Here is a 14974-nt window from a genome sequence, read left to right on the forward strand (position 1 = left end):
TGTGTGTGTGTGTGTGTGTGTGTGTGTGTGTGTGTGTGTGTGTGTGTGTGTGTGTGTGTGTGTTCAAGTGTGCTCAAATTTGTGTGTGCGCTGTGTGTGGGTTTGCATGACTTAAGGTAGCCTAAATAATTAATTCGGTGGAGCAAGGTGCTTGAATAATCTCAAATGGCCTTTGCACTCCATGTGATGGAAACACTCAAATCTGATCAGCCGGATTTGTTTTCACACACGCGTGCAAGCTAGCACAGGATGAGGAACTGGTGTTGTTTTACTTATTGAGTTTTCCTTTGTATACAAGTTTAGAAGAAACAATGTGATGACATCAGTGCTATTGAATACACTTTTAATAATCTAATTCTCGTTTTCTGTCTTTGTGCATTCGCCCCTGTCCTTCATTTATCCCTGCTTCAGCTCCTCCGATCCCCTTGTTGAAGCATGCTGGAGGGGCACCCCAGCCATGGCCCATTCACCCCCACCCTACGAGACAGGTGCACAGGTCCCACTTCCCTCCTCTTCCTCCTCCTCCTCCTCACCGCTCTTTCTTCCACACCCGCCATGCAGAAGAGAGCGCAGAGAGGCCCCATCTGGTCACCATCATCCGCCCCTGTGGTCAAAGCACACTACGCAAGGTGAACTCAATATTTACCACTTTTACTTTAAAAGAAGGTACAGTTACATTTCCTAATCAACTCAAATTGACAAAGGACCCTAACCCCTGCAAAGGGACTTTCCAACATAAATGATCAGCCAAAATCACCTTTAGTCATTTTATTAAGATTATTATTTGGGGTATTTTGGCCTTTAACCAATAGTACAATTATAGACTGGAAAGGGGGGAAAGAGAGAGGAAAGACATGCACCAAAGGGCTAAAGGTTAAACCAAACCCTGGGCTGCTGTGGTAAGGACTGAGCCTCGGGATATGGGGCACACGCTCTACCAGGTGAGCTACTAGAGCGCCCCTCTAGAGTTTCATGGGAAAGGATTTCATAACTTAACTGTCATTTTTATCTCTGTTTTCAGGTAACAGTTCTTTTGAACCGCAGAGGTGTGGTGTCCTTTGAGCAACTGCTATTAGATATCTCTGAGGCATTGGGGTTTCCGCGCTGGCACAGAGCCAGAGTTACACGTCTCTACACAACCCACGCCCAAGAGGTGAGGCTCAACCACGGTCACATACATCTTGAGGCAAAAATACCCAGATGGATGTATTAACTATTCTCACATTTTTCCCACATTCTCTTCAATATGTACATTGGACCGAGGTTTGCTGTAAGGGACTAGGAATAGGACTCATGTAAGCACAAAATCCAAAATAAGGGCCTCAATATTAGGTGATACAGCAAGACACACCTGAAGGCCCTTTTCATGTCAGTTGCTCCATACAAATGGTCAATTAAATAGCTCAAGCAAGTTGACACACGGTGGACCTGGAGCTCTCGAGGCCCCTGAAGTTATGGGGCCCCAGGGCATTGTCCGTCTTTGTCCCAGTTGGTAATCAAGTTTTGGGTTTACAACACCTAATGCACTGATCCTCAGTTGACAGCCATCTATTAAGCGGGTCAAATAAAGGGATATGTAGACACTATCCCAATGAGAATCTGGAAATTTTCATGTTCACAATTTGCATGCAGTGATGCTATAACGCTCTTAAATGGTTATTGAAAATGAAATTACCTTGGGGTTGCAGGTGAAAGTTGTTCTCTCCATGGAGCACCACTTCTTGGGAAAAAATACTCGGTATTACAATAAATTTAAACTATATCTGCACTCTGAGTTTAAGCCACTCATCTCTTCCTCTTTGGGCTGTCATACAGCCCTAGATGAGTAATGCTGCTTGACATTGTATTCCTGGAGAACAACTTTCTTCACCGCTCTTTCACATTAAACTAAAAAAGCAAAAATAATCAATTTTTGACCTTTTTTGAAAAACTGGTGTGAAAGAATCGGGGAAATCCTAAAGGTTAAAAAAAAAGGTTAAACAGGAGTCTCATGAAATTATGTTGTGGCCTGATCACTTGCCTGTTTTTTTTCATAGGTGAAAAGTGTATGTGATTTTTTCCGAGGTGAGGTTGCCTTCCTGGCGTTGGGGAAGGCTCGTCCAGAGCTCAGCAGTGTGCAGGAAGCTCTAGAGGAGCTGTTTCCAGAACATTCCCAATACCAGGCTGACGCACTACGGGCCTGGGAGAAAAGACTTCGTCCAGCGCCAGATAAATCAGCTAAAGCTGACAGTGGATACAGTGAGGTAACGGACAGCAGCAAGGAGCAAACTAACCAAGAAACACATCAGGACAAAAATACACATGTCAAATATCCTACAACTACATACCCAAGTACACAGCTGCCTTACCATATAGGCACACACCAGCCTCAAAATTATGACTCAGAAGTTCAGAAGTGTCATAAAAAGAATTCATGCAGAAAACCTGCTCAGCTGCCTAACCACCTGCAGAGACTACGTGTGAGAGGTGGGGTCAGAGAACAACAGCTGTCGGTCATTGGTCCATTTAAACATGAACAAGGTCTTAGAGAAGTAGACATAACCTCTCCTTCACTGTGTGAAGACTGCTTAGCAAGGAGAGTTAAACATCAGGGTCCGGAACGGCTCAATCTACTGTCAGGGAAGGTCCCACTTCCTCCTGTGTTGAGGAAGCAAAAAGGAAGTTCCTATACAGAACTGGAAGTGAAAAAATTGCACGTTCACATCAGCCCTCCACTTCCTCAGCTAATCAGCAGAGATGAGGAGAAGAGTGTTGCCCAAGTACTTTCAAATCCACTTCGAGATGTGGGTCAAGTACACAAGGACATACAGCAGAGGATGAGCTTTGACCTTTGCTCAGACAGCAGTGATGTCCCCCTGGCAGATATCGAGCAATACTATGAAATTGGACGCGTGGTTGGAGATGGCAACTTTGCAGTAGTGCGAGAGTGCCGCGATCGTGACAATGGACAAATCCTGGCAGTGAAGATTGTCGAACGCTCCAAGCTGATTGGGCGAGAGCACATGATGCAGAATGAGCTGAGCCTTCTGGGTAGCCTCTGTCATCCTCGCATAGTGCGGCTGTTTGCGCACCACCACACGCACACTCACTCTTACCTGGTGATGGAGCTGGTAAGTGGGGGGGATCTGTTTGAGGCCGTCAGTGAGAGGGGGAAGTTTCCAGAGGCAGAGGCAGGACTGATGGTGTCAGATGTGAGTGAAGCACTAAACTACATCCACTGCAAAAGTATTGTCCACCGAGACCTCAAACCAGAAAACCTACTGGTGAGTGTAAGTGTGATCCGAGAATTACATTTGAGTTTGATTCTGATGCCATTGAAAAAGTTTAGACAACCTGTATATATATATATATATAAAAATACATAGTGTTTTTTTCCTTTGTCTCATAAAGTCCTATATCCAAAATGGACCTTAAAGAAAGATTATCCATATTGTTTTTTGTTATATTCTATCTTTATTGTTACTTTGGTAATGTGTAAATGTAATTAAAGGCAACAAGGCAGCCAACTTTCATGCGTCTTCTGTCAGAACATGTTTTAAAACTTTGGCTGGCCGGTCACACAGCCACATTATGAGTTTGTCATACCAGTACAATTGATGATATTGCACTTAAACTGAAGTTACAATTAATATCTCATAATATAAACTAAGGACAACATTTGGCAAAAATACAAAAATGCAGGAACGTGTCAGTTACACAAGTTTTAATGGCAAACATGAGGGTGCCCCTGGAGACACCTCCAAGCCGGGCTCAGTTTCTGTCTGTGTCTTGTTTCTCTCACTCAGATAGAGCATGTTGTTGCTGGCATCTGTAGGCTGAAGCTGGGTGATTTTGGTCTTGCCATGGTTGTGACTGAACCAGTCTTCACCATATGTGGCACACCCACGTATGTTGCCCCAGAGATTCTCTACGAGACAGGTTAGTATTGCTTGCAGCATAAATTACTGCTTTACAAAAAAGGAATGCTTTTTACTTTTAAATCTTTGTTATATCACTAAATAAGGGTGTTTTTTATTTTAAACTCTTCCTTCTTCTTTTTATCAATATGAAATCTGAATTTGAGAAATATTTTCAAAATTAACTGTGGTTTGACCAAGCAGGTTATGGAGTTGCAGTGGATGTATGGGCTCTGGGTGTAATTCTCTACATCCTGCTGAGTGGATTTCCCCCATTTCGCAGTCGGGATCGGAACCAGGAAGAACTCTTTCAGCTAATAAAACTGGGACAACTCCACTTTCTGTCCCCATACTGGGACCCAATCTCAGAAGGTGAGAAGTACAGAAAAATAAAGTGTGCAACCAAAAATGGCTAAAAAATAACACCAATAGTTTCCTTATTATTGTGTGTGCAGAAGCCAGAGGCCTTGTCAGAGCTCTGCTCGAGCCAGATCCCAAGGTGAGGCTGACAGCAGAGCAGACCTTGTTCCATCCCTGGGTGAAGACCATGGCTTCACTTTGCAGGCAGAGGGCGCTCACAGACAAGACTCAGAGGGACACCGCAGATACTGGAGCAGAACCAGACAAGACCAGACAAGTACAGAGACTAGCTCAGACCAATGCAGCCAAAACAATGACAGACACAACACCAGGGAACACCAACATTGAGGGAAAGGTCACACATAAAGAGTTCAACAGACATGATGAGAGACAAGCTGAGATGAACACAGGAAGAAGACAAGACGAGAACAAACCACTATGGCAACAATCAAGTACAGTTCAGACCATATCTCCACAGCTACAAGTGAACACACCTTCAGGGGCCACACCTGGTCAACAGAAACCAGAGTGCATCTCTACAGGCACCAGTTCACCCAGCGGGGATCCCAGCAGGCCAGAAATGCAGGATCCAGGTCACCCAGGCTGTCATCCTGGCAACCCAGCCAGCCCTCGTGTTGAACTCAATCAGCTTGGTGCACCCCCGGCCCAATCTGAGTTTCCATGCCAGATTAGGACACAGAACAGCCAACAGCAATCACCTACATACTCACCAACTTCCGCCGATACAGCGCGACGAACCACAGCGGGTCACTTAACGGAATGTCACTCATCCTCAAAGCCAGCAGCAGCTTCTTCATCATCTCACTCTCTCCATCAGCAGAACAACTCTATCACATCCACTGCCCAAAATCACCCATCTGAAGACTATGACAAGCCAAATGCTGACACCACCGCCACCCACTCTCCCATGCAGTCTCGACCTCAATGTCAATCTCCTGTTTCACTGTGCGATTAGATCAGGGTCATCACTTTCATTGTTCCGGACAATCCCACTGATTTCCTGGCAGTGGTATCTTTGAAGGACCTGCAGATAATATGATTTACCCTCTTGGGAGTGAATAGGATCTGATTGACAAGGCTAGATAAATCTTAATGTGTGTAATCCATGTATCCTGCAATCACAAATTAATGATGAGGTGTTGTGTAATGATCAAGGTATGTAGAGGGGGAAGTAGTTTAGCACTATGTTGAAGTAAATTGGAATAGAGGTGATTAAAGGTGCTCTAAGCAATGTCACACGTGTAGACTAGAACATTTGTTGTCACATACAGTAAACATCTCCTCACTATCCTCATGTCCCCAGAACACATTGTAAAAAAACGCTGTCTCTGTAGACAGCCCGGGGACTACAAAAGGCTACAAAAACAAACTGCGCCCACCTGCACCACAAAGCATACACGAACAGTGTTCCAGCGTTCCGGCCAATAACCGACAAGAAGGACTTGGGGGTTGGGGGCTTAGACAGTTATTGAAATGGGCCAACAGATCCCGTTGTTCTGGACGGAGACCAGTGAAGGAAAATAGAAGCCTTTGATGGCTAGGCGTGACTGCGCAGCCTCCAACTGAGCTTGATGACGTAGATGGGATGTGGGCAACGTGTCTGAAAGTCTTCTGGTAGCTGTGCCAAGAGAAATCTCAATCATTCCCAATCAGCAGAGACGGAGAGCAAGGGTACATTTTAGGAGATAACATAGACAGGCTAATTACTTCTAAATAAAATGCTAGTTAACATTAGTAATTAAACCTGATGTAAGTCAAAATTGTCTGCGAGCGTCTCCTGTGCACGGAAGCACAGAAGGGAAGGGGAGGGCACGGGGTGAGGAGGAGGGAGGGGCTAGTCTTGTTTGGTTTGAAAATACTTCTAACGTCAACACAGAACTAAAGTCACCCAACATCGCTTAAAGCACCTTTAAGTGGGACTCAATTTTGATTTAAACAGATTTGAGGTTTGTCATGTCTAGTATTGTGATGTACTATACTATATACTTTTTATTACCCTTTTGAAGTTTTTTGTTTGTTTTAGTAGTTATGTAAATTTTTTCTGCAAGCCATGTTTAACATTGAGAATATGAAATGTTATCGTGTCTGCCATTGCTAGTGGTAGCTATTTTTGATTGCGTGTGTGACGACACTAATCCCTCCTTATTTTATTCCCAGTGAAGTCAATTCCTAGAAATCGTTTATCTAGCAACATTTGTTTACTATACGTTCATAAACTAAAAATATCTGTACTTTTTATTTTAGTTAAAGTCTGCCATATTTACTAAACTCTTGAACACCATATTTCTGACAATGTGTTTTTTGTACATATTTTGTATTGGGTTGGGTTGGCAACAAACAACTAAAATTTAAATGAATAATTCTGGCACTGTAACCCAGTGTTTATCAACTGCTAGTGAATAAGCAATCTGTGGTTATATTTAAACACATAAATGTGTGATAAGATGCAGTGAATAACAATGGGAAAAGCCCAGGCTTTAGGACACAGTGTGACCACATACTACCGGCTAAACTGGTGTGCATAGCTGTAAAGGTATGGCTCCACTGCCATTCCACACAGACCAAATAAGGCATATCTGGCTGTCCAATGGGAGTGGTTAGTCTTGCCCCCTCCTAAACACAGCTGACACATTGACATCCTGCCCCACCTAACCTAAAGGACTTAAACACAGCCCCCTATCCTGTACACAAATGCACCCCTCCCAGCCCCTGAGGCTGCTAAGCCACATATATGGGGCGCTGAAGGGGTAAATAAGCGTATGAATGCTCCTGACCTAGTAGTTTAGGCTTGCTTCAATCACCCTGTTCTTTTCCTAGTTGAATTATTAATGCTTTATTTAACATTTGTCAAAACACACAGACACAGGGGCACAACCAGTTAAACCACTTTGATAGATTGCTGCCACAGGGCCATAAACATGGCAGCGGAAAGGTGTTTTTATTATCAGAATCAGAACCAGCTTGTGAAGCCAAATAAGTGTAAACACATACAAGGAATTTTACTCTATCTTTTTGTTGCTCTCAAAGTACATACACATAGACATATGGCTAAAAACAAGGACAACAAAGCTGAACAAGGTACACATAAAAATTTGACTACTGTGTATAGGTATGTATATATTTACAAACACACACGCACACACACCTAAACGAACAACGGAGAATTGTAAGCATTAAGACAATAGGGCAATGCAAAAAATGCACATTAAGAATGTGATGTTATGAAGTTTAGTGACGGTGTTATTAATGTGCTATAATATGTAGATGTGGTCCATTACATTGCATATATGATGCATCCTCTGTTGGAGTGGCCTACATCTGTCGCATATCAGGTTTTGGTCACCTTTTGAGTCCTGCCATACACTGACCCGCAGGCACTCACTACGCATGCGCTTTTAAAAACTCTTTAAATACCCCAAGTCATCTGCCACAATAAACATTCCGCTGTCAGCCAATCCACGGCTGTACTGAAGTAGTCACTGGCACATAGAGACCGTTGCAGATACAGACAAATATTTACTTTTAAATACGGTTCTTCTATTATTTGCCACAATCGAGAACCTGTCTGAGTAATAACGAATTTGACCCGGAGTCGTAAAGGCTGTGCAGGGTGAAGTCGGGGGAGACGGACAGGAAAAAAACAAAGATGGCTGTGTAGCCAGAGAGACGAGTCCCAGCAGAACTGTCTCTAGCCGCAGCTTTAATCACCGACAGGTCCCGTGGGTCCCGTGGACAGTCAGCCGGTACCGAAGCAGGGACGTTTGATGAGCAGCCGAGCTGGGCCGCTGGTCTAGCTACATCGGTGTTAGCTGCTGTCATTACGAATAACGGCGTCGAGTGTACAACAACAGCTGAGAGACGCCTGAGTTGTTTTTGTTCTGCAAGGGGAGAGAGGACTGCTGTGTTTGTGTCAACGTAGCTAGCCGCATAGTCTGCTAGCCTCACTGTAAGTCAACAAAACTAGTCAACGCTTTGCACATGATCTCGTTATTACACAATCATTGGCTTGTCAAATTCCAAGCGCGTAACGTTAACTGGAGCGGGACATTAACAGCGATAATAAGTTAGCCTGCATTCCTTTCTGACAGCCTGCTGCCGTAGCGTTAGCCTTGCTAGCGTTAGCTAACGTTATCTGTCAGCTGACCGTTAGCTTGACAGGTTGTAAGCTAACCCTGAGCTAACCTGCTAATATTTCGGGCTCAGTCTGGTCGCGGCAGGTACATCTCAGAAATTTCTAGACATCATAATGTCTTCACTGGAAGAGAGAGACGGGGGCGTTGTGGCCGCCCCTGGCTCCTCCTCAGCCGGTTTGGGGGTCGGGGCCGTGGGGGCAGCGGTGGAGGCTGTCGCTGGGGTCGCAGCCATGCAGGAGGAGGTCGGGATACGACGAGAAGGGCCCGAGCCTGACCCAGACGAGCCACCCAAGAAGAGGGCGAGATTGCCCGACGGAGAGTCAGGAAAGCTGGAGGAGAGACTGTACTCAGTGCTGTGCTGCACCGTGTGCCTAGACTTGCCCAAGGCTTCTGTATATCAGGTAAACATGGTGTCAATCACAAACCTTCCCTTCATAACCCTAAACCTACCGTCAAACAGCCTCATACCGGAATCCCACACTCTCCATGTGTCCCAACCTCTGATCCCCAGAGTCAACCTGTTGAATATAGCCAGCACCATTTATTTTTAGTGATACTAGATACAACACAGGCCCCAAGTGTCTATGCTGCAAACTGAGCCATGAGGCTGAGAGACCAGACACACCCAGGCCAAGTTACCAGCTGTGCTGGCTCAAGTTTATAACATTATATTGTGATTTCTCCTCATATAACCTCCAGCAAAAACCACATCCCCAAACCCCTCATAAGATCTCAACCATCCAGGACTCATCCAAACCAAATTTGAATAATCCTTTTGCCCTTCCTTTTAACTCACTCCAACATTATCCTTAATGACCTCAAACTGACCGCAAACTGATCGCTTCAATGTCAAGTGAACACATTTGTAATTAATAATTGGTCAGTCTTAAACGTTGACATGCCCTTCATGCAGCACACATATTTTGAACAGTTGTTTAACATTTATTAACAATACTGTGAAAACACAAGTTGACATTCTTTCCCTACTCAAAATTTGCCCTTTAACATTGATACATATCTTAAAATGTATTACAAGAAGCACAACATGTCAAAAATCATTAAGCCTGTTAATCCACATATCCCCCAAATTATGTGTCTATTTGAGTATAACATACTATTCTAAAATGAATAGTCTTTAAATAAACCACTAAATGGAACAAATTATGATCACATTTTTGTCATAACAATAACAACAAGAGAAAGTGACATTTTTATTTTCAAACTTAGTCTTTTCCAGCTTGCACTTAGGATCCAAAGTAATGATTTTATTTCACTTAACCCATACTCTTTGTTTGACTTTTCCCCAACCACAGTGTACCAATGGACACCTGATGTGTGCAGGCTGTTTTATCCACCTCCTTGCTGATTCTCGTCTCAAGGAGGAACAGGCCACGTGTCCCAACTGCAGGTACACCAAACTCCCTGTAGACATGAGCACTTTCTGACCAGTGCACAAGGCAAGGCAAGGCAGCTTTATTTGTGTAGCACATTTCAGCAACAGGGCAGTTCAAAGTGCTTTCAAAGGAAATCCTAACTAGTTCAAAGTTTCAAAACAATTATACAGTCAACAGACACTTGGCTACTTGGTGTGGTGTGTAAAACAATCTCCAAATCTGTGTTCAGATTTGATGGTAGCTAATAGAGCATCAAAAAACACAAATTCGATGTGCTAAGGCAAGATTAGAAGTTAATAGTTCTCAGAATCAAAATGTATTGTTACATTATTTTACTAAATTACTTAAGCATTTAACACTGATGCATATGCAGTGCAAAAATAACTTGTCATCAAATATTGAGGAAAGCATAACATAACTAACTATTCATGGTTGTGTCAAAAACTTACTACACATTTTATATATCCTACTGTACTGAGCTATGATATGTGGTTTTCTGTGTTGTGTAGGTGTGAAATCAGCAAGAACTTGTGCTGCAGGAACCTTGCAGTGGAGAAGGCTGTCAGTGAGCTGCCGACAGAATGTACCTTCTGCCTAAAACAGTTCCCCCGCTCCAGCTTAGAGAGACACCAGAAAGAGGAGTGTCAAGACAGGTATATGCACCACACACACACACTCACTCACTCACCTTCACACTCACGCACACACACACACTTGCACATACACAAAACCAACTTTTTTCCTAGCTAACAAATCTCACGTACTTTTAGTCTACACAAATGTTCATATTAAACATCTACAAACACAAGTTCAAGCTTTTTCAGATTACAGATGAAAATGAAAGCTGTGCTCTGCGCATACTTAACACACACAATGACTAAATCACCAGTACATACAGTATATATAGATGTGTGTGTGTGTGTGTGTGTGCGTGTTTGTGTCTGTGTGTGTGTGTGTGTGTGTGTCTGTGTGTGTTCAGCAACATGCAACAGCATGTGACCAGCTACATCTAAAGAGAAAACCAGCTGATTACAGACTGTTTTGTGTGATGCTCAGGCCGGTTAAACTTGCCTGCGTGAAATCTTAAAGGGTTGTTGCTATAGCAACAGGTCACCCTGCTTAGGACAGCTGTGCCTGTGCTAATGTTACCATGACAACGGCAAAGGCAGTCACCAGGTTTTTTGTCAGGTCAGACAGAAGAATGTGCTGGTCTCCTGTGAGGACCCGACTGTTTCTCACATAAAGATGATGTTGTTCTCAGGGACGCCTCCATTGTTTTTTAAGGAAATCTACCCATTTGAATATCAAACTCTGTATTTAACATGCAGTAATTACAATCATTGTTAACATTTATTTTAAAGTACTCCGTCAAAGTAGAAAAACTAAACTACGGAACTCCTTCCAACTACTTTGTTCTATGTATAAGGCTAAACTTTGGAGTTAACATAAAAAGAATTACGTCAGTGGGGTTTAATTTATCCGCGGTTCACTACAGATGTTAACTAGTGCCTTTCACTTCTACTATTAAGAAAGTAACAGGTATTCATTGAAAAACACTTCAGTCCAGGATAATCCAAGTCTTTCATTCGCTGAGGTTGGCTCTTGGCACAAACGTATCATTAGTACGATATTAATTAGCCTCAATTCACAACCTAGGTTAATTAGCACCTTTTGATATAATTAGTACCTTCCACTCACTGCAGGAAAGTACACATATTCATCAAAAAGCACACCTGTAAAGGATCTTATTTTTTATAAAGCTATGACTCTCACTATATGTTGCCAGGGTGACACAGTGTAAGTACAAGAGGATTGGCTGTCCTTGGCAAGGTCCATTCCACGAGCTGCCAGCACATGAGAGCGAGTGCTCCCATCCCACTAAGACTGGTACAGAGCTGATGGGAATACTGGGAGAGATGGACCAGAACCACCGCAGAGACATGCAGCTCTATAACAGCATCTTCAGCCTGCTCTGCTACGAAAAGATTGGTTTTACAGGTACATGCAAAAAAAACACATAAAGACAAAGGCAGACAGACAGACGGATAGACTTCCTTTATCCGTGTTTCAAATCTTGTCATCCACTTATTTGTTCATGCAGAAGTGCAATTCAGGCCGTACCGAACGGATGACTTCATCACTCGTCTGTACTATGAAACACCGCGCTTCACTGTTCTCAACCAGACGTGGGTGCTGAAGGCCCGTGTTAACGACTCTGAACGCAACCCCAACCTGTCCTGCAAGCGCACCCTCTCCTTCCAGCTCATCCTCAAAAGCAAGGTACACGCACCGTACTTCTCTGTCTGTCCGTGTTTATTTTTTAAATTTTTTTAGTGTATATGTGTGTGTGTGTGTGTGTGTGTGTGTGTGTTTTCACGGCCAATGATGCCAATGATGTTAAGAAAATGACAGTATGATAGAAGAGTGATTATCACCGCTTAGCTAAAAAAGATTAAGAGCTTTCATCTAAGTTGCTTATTTCTCAATAGGAATTGCGTCAAAGCAATCAGACCATGACTTTAACACATCCGCTTTGGTGTAGTTGCATAAAACACTGAAGTTGGCCTTTCCTGCTCTTAATGTTTTTGTGTTATCTTTGCTATCATTCCCTTATTCATGTCAAATGTAATTAGCAGTGGAGCGTGACAAATACATATGCATGGCTCAAATCACGGGCCATATTTAGCTTGTCACAGATGAAGCCATATGTGTACTGTATGTTGGGAGGTCTTAGAGAAGAACAGCGATTAATGACAAGTCCCTCCCCCCAAAATCAACAGGATTCTTATCAAAAATGTTGATTTAAAAAAAAGAAGAAGTTCATTATCCTATTTGTTGCATCCTTAGTCGGCAGATTTTGGGGGCTAATATACGTGGATTTGTTTGTGCAGGTGAACTCGGCCCTGGAGTGCTCCTTCCTGCTGCTGAAGGGGCCGTATGACGACGTGCGGATCAAGCCGGTCATCCACCACCACTCCTTCTGCAACGACGCCAATGAGACCGACTACGTCCCTCTCCCCATCTCCGATTCGGTGGAGTGCAACAAACTGCTGGCCGCCAAAAACATCAACCTGCGCCTGTTCATCTTCCAAGTCCAAAAATAAAGAGTTGGGGAAGAGAAGGAGGAGGAGGAGGAGGAATAAGAAGAATGGTGATGGAGGGCGAGGGGCTGGGAGAGAGGAGTGATGAAGATTAAAGAAAGACACCACTGAACCACTGATACCTCTTTATACACACACACACACACACACAAACATACTCTCACACACACATACATACTCTCACACACATTCACGCCGGGTACACCCCTCCACATGCACACACATACACACACACACACACCACTAATTACACTTACCTCCTTTTAGAAGAAAGTGAGACCCCTTGCTTTGGGGAGCTGTGAGTTGCTATGGAGATGGGTGGGCGTCGCCATAGGATGGAGGGGTGGGGTGAAACGTGCGAAGGAAGTGGCGAGGGTGTTTGGGTGAGGAAGGGGGTTCTTGGATGGTTGGTGTGTACGGTACCTGTGGAGGCTCTCTGAGGTTAGGTTGTGTTTGACCTGTCACCCCGACACCTGCAGCCAAAGCTAGCACACACACCAAACACAGCAGGATTTGCTAGGTGCATTTGTTGTGTTTGTGTGTGTGTGTGTGTGTGTGTGTGTGTGTGTGTGTGTGTGAGAAAGAGAGGGAGTGTGTGTGTGCATGTGTGTGTGTGTGTGTGTGTGTGTGTGTGTGTGTGTGTGTGTGTGTGTGTGTGTGAGAGAGAGAGAGTGCGTGTTTGTACTTTCCCTCTACACATTTTATGCCTGATTCTAGTCTATGAACTCTTTCTGTTTTGGCAAAAGTGTCCCTCTTGCGTCTCAAGCTTTGCCAGAACAGACAAAAGATGGCGCTCCCCATCAGTGACCCCCTTTCACCTTTCACCAAGAGGAGAGATGGCCTGGCTGCATGCATATTTTAGTTTATTCTTCTACTTCTTCCTCTAGCTGTGGTTATATTTAACCTTCAAAACTAATACCATTTTTATTTCTCTTAACCCTAAATATTTAAGTAGCTGTGAACTTTTCTCTTTTTCTTTTGGGTTTTAGCGTGTGACTGGCTGCCAGTAGGCCTGCGTGAGTGTGTGTGTGTGTGTGTGTAAACAGATCATAATTGTGATAATCCTGTCCCTATTAAACAGTACAATCCTTGAGGACGTGGCTGGATTAGCAACAGACCGTCAGGGGTCCTGAAAGCTCCAGGTTCACTGCATGTCAGCTGCCTTTTGGTAATTTGATTATTTGCAAACTTATTTGGGAATTTGCACCCCTTTAGTACAACTGGTCCTGCATAACTTCTAACATTCTTGATTTTAAGGTATTAGTTAGAGCTAGATCTATATATCCACCTATCCACCCATAAATGAGTGGCTGTTAACTTATCACAGCTACATCAGTATCAGTGTATATGTCGGCTGATAAGTAACAAGAAATTGCAGTTCGGAAACTGTCACCAAGATTGTTCACCAGAGAGTACTGACACGTTTTTATTTCAGCTGTAAAATGTCCCGCTCACTTTGTATCATGGTCACAATCCTTTAAAAAAACTAAAACAAATCTAGGGCATCTGAAACACGATTGTTTGTTTACGTTATGTGATTCAAAAATAAATAACTATGAGCTTTTTAGAGCTCCCAAATACCTGTATCGTTATCAGCCCCAAGTATCCAGTATCAGGTGGGCTATAATCATTTCCTGCCATCATGGAAGAAGTTGTAAATAAAAAATTTAGTTATTATTATTATAATTTTTTTTTATTACCACAACCCAACTGACATACAGAAAAACTGGGCCAGGTTGTTTTCCAGTATAAGAATACTGGTTGGATTTTGCGTCTGTGTGCAAAATATAACGAAGATGCAGCAGTGGGACACGTGTGGACTGCATTTGATGAATATGGAGACAACGGGTCCACGAGGACGGGTCAACAACCCAAACTGTGAGCGCAGAGACTTCTGCTTAACCTGCCTTCTGGAAAACGTTTTTGGTGGGACAGACTATGGGTGGTACAGGATGGTGTGTGTGTGTGTGTGTGGCAGGGGTGGGGGGGGGGAGCGGGGGTTTACCTTACCACGTGACATATTAGTGTTAGTCTTACTTGAACGAGAATGAGAAGATGTTACTTAAGTA

The 14974-nt window shown here is 43.5% G+C and overlaps 2 protein-coding genes across 4 annotated transcripts in view; both read left to right on the forward strand.

Moving 5' to 3' along the window:
- Positions 1 to 5613, forward strand: part of dclk3 (doublecortin-like kinase 3) — a 6360-nt gene extending 747 nt beyond the window's left edge. The window contains exons 2-7 of one of the 2 annotated variants that reach the window (XM_034891645.1): positions 412 to 629; positions 1022 to 1153; positions 2037 to 3191; positions 3786 to 3918; positions 4101 to 4268; positions 4352 to 5613. In XM_034891645.1, coding sequence (XP_034747536.1) covers positions 412 to 629; positions 1022 to 1153; positions 2037 to 3191; positions 3786 to 3918; positions 4101 to 4268; positions 4352 to 5232 — 2687 coding nt within the window. In that variant the 3' untranslated portion in view covers positions 5233 to 5613. Of the gene's footprint in view, positions 1 to 411; positions 630 to 1021; positions 1154 to 2036; positions 3264 to 3785; positions 3919 to 4100; positions 4269 to 4351 lie in introns of both variants that reach the window. The other variant, XM_034891644.1, reaches the window with a different exon arrangement.
- A 2077-nt stretch (positions 5614 to 7690) lies between these two features.
- On the forward strand, positions 7691 to 13070 carry cyhr1 (cysteine/histidine-rich 1). 2 transcript variants are annotated; one of them, XM_034891651.1, is made up of 7 exons: positions 7691 to 8223; positions 8481 to 8811; positions 9724 to 9818; positions 10314 to 10457; positions 11591 to 11802; positions 11906 to 12084; positions 12696 to 13070. In XM_034891651.1, the coding sequence occupies exons 2-7, from the start codon at positions 8524 to 8526 to the stop codon at positions 12906 to 12908; spliced, it is 1131 nt and encodes a 376-aa protein (XP_034747542.1). In that variant the 5' UTR covers positions 7691 to 8223; positions 8481 to 8523; the 3' UTR covers positions 12909 to 13070. The 2 variants fall into 2 exon arrangements, with proteins under 2 accessions (XP_034747542.1, XP_034747540.1); XM_034891649.1 differs by having other exon boundaries at positions 7691 to 8811.
- The last annotated feature ends 1904 nt before the right edge of the window (positions 13071 to 14974 follow it).

This window comes from Etheostoma cragini, chromosome 14, assembly GCF_013103735.1.
Source record: "Etheostoma cragini isolate CJK2018 chromosome 14, CSU_Ecrag_1.0, whole genome shotgun sequence".
In the NCBI taxonomy this organism is placed as follows: Eukaryota; Metazoa; Chordata; class Actinopteri; order Perciformes; family Percidae; genus Etheostoma; species Etheostoma cragini.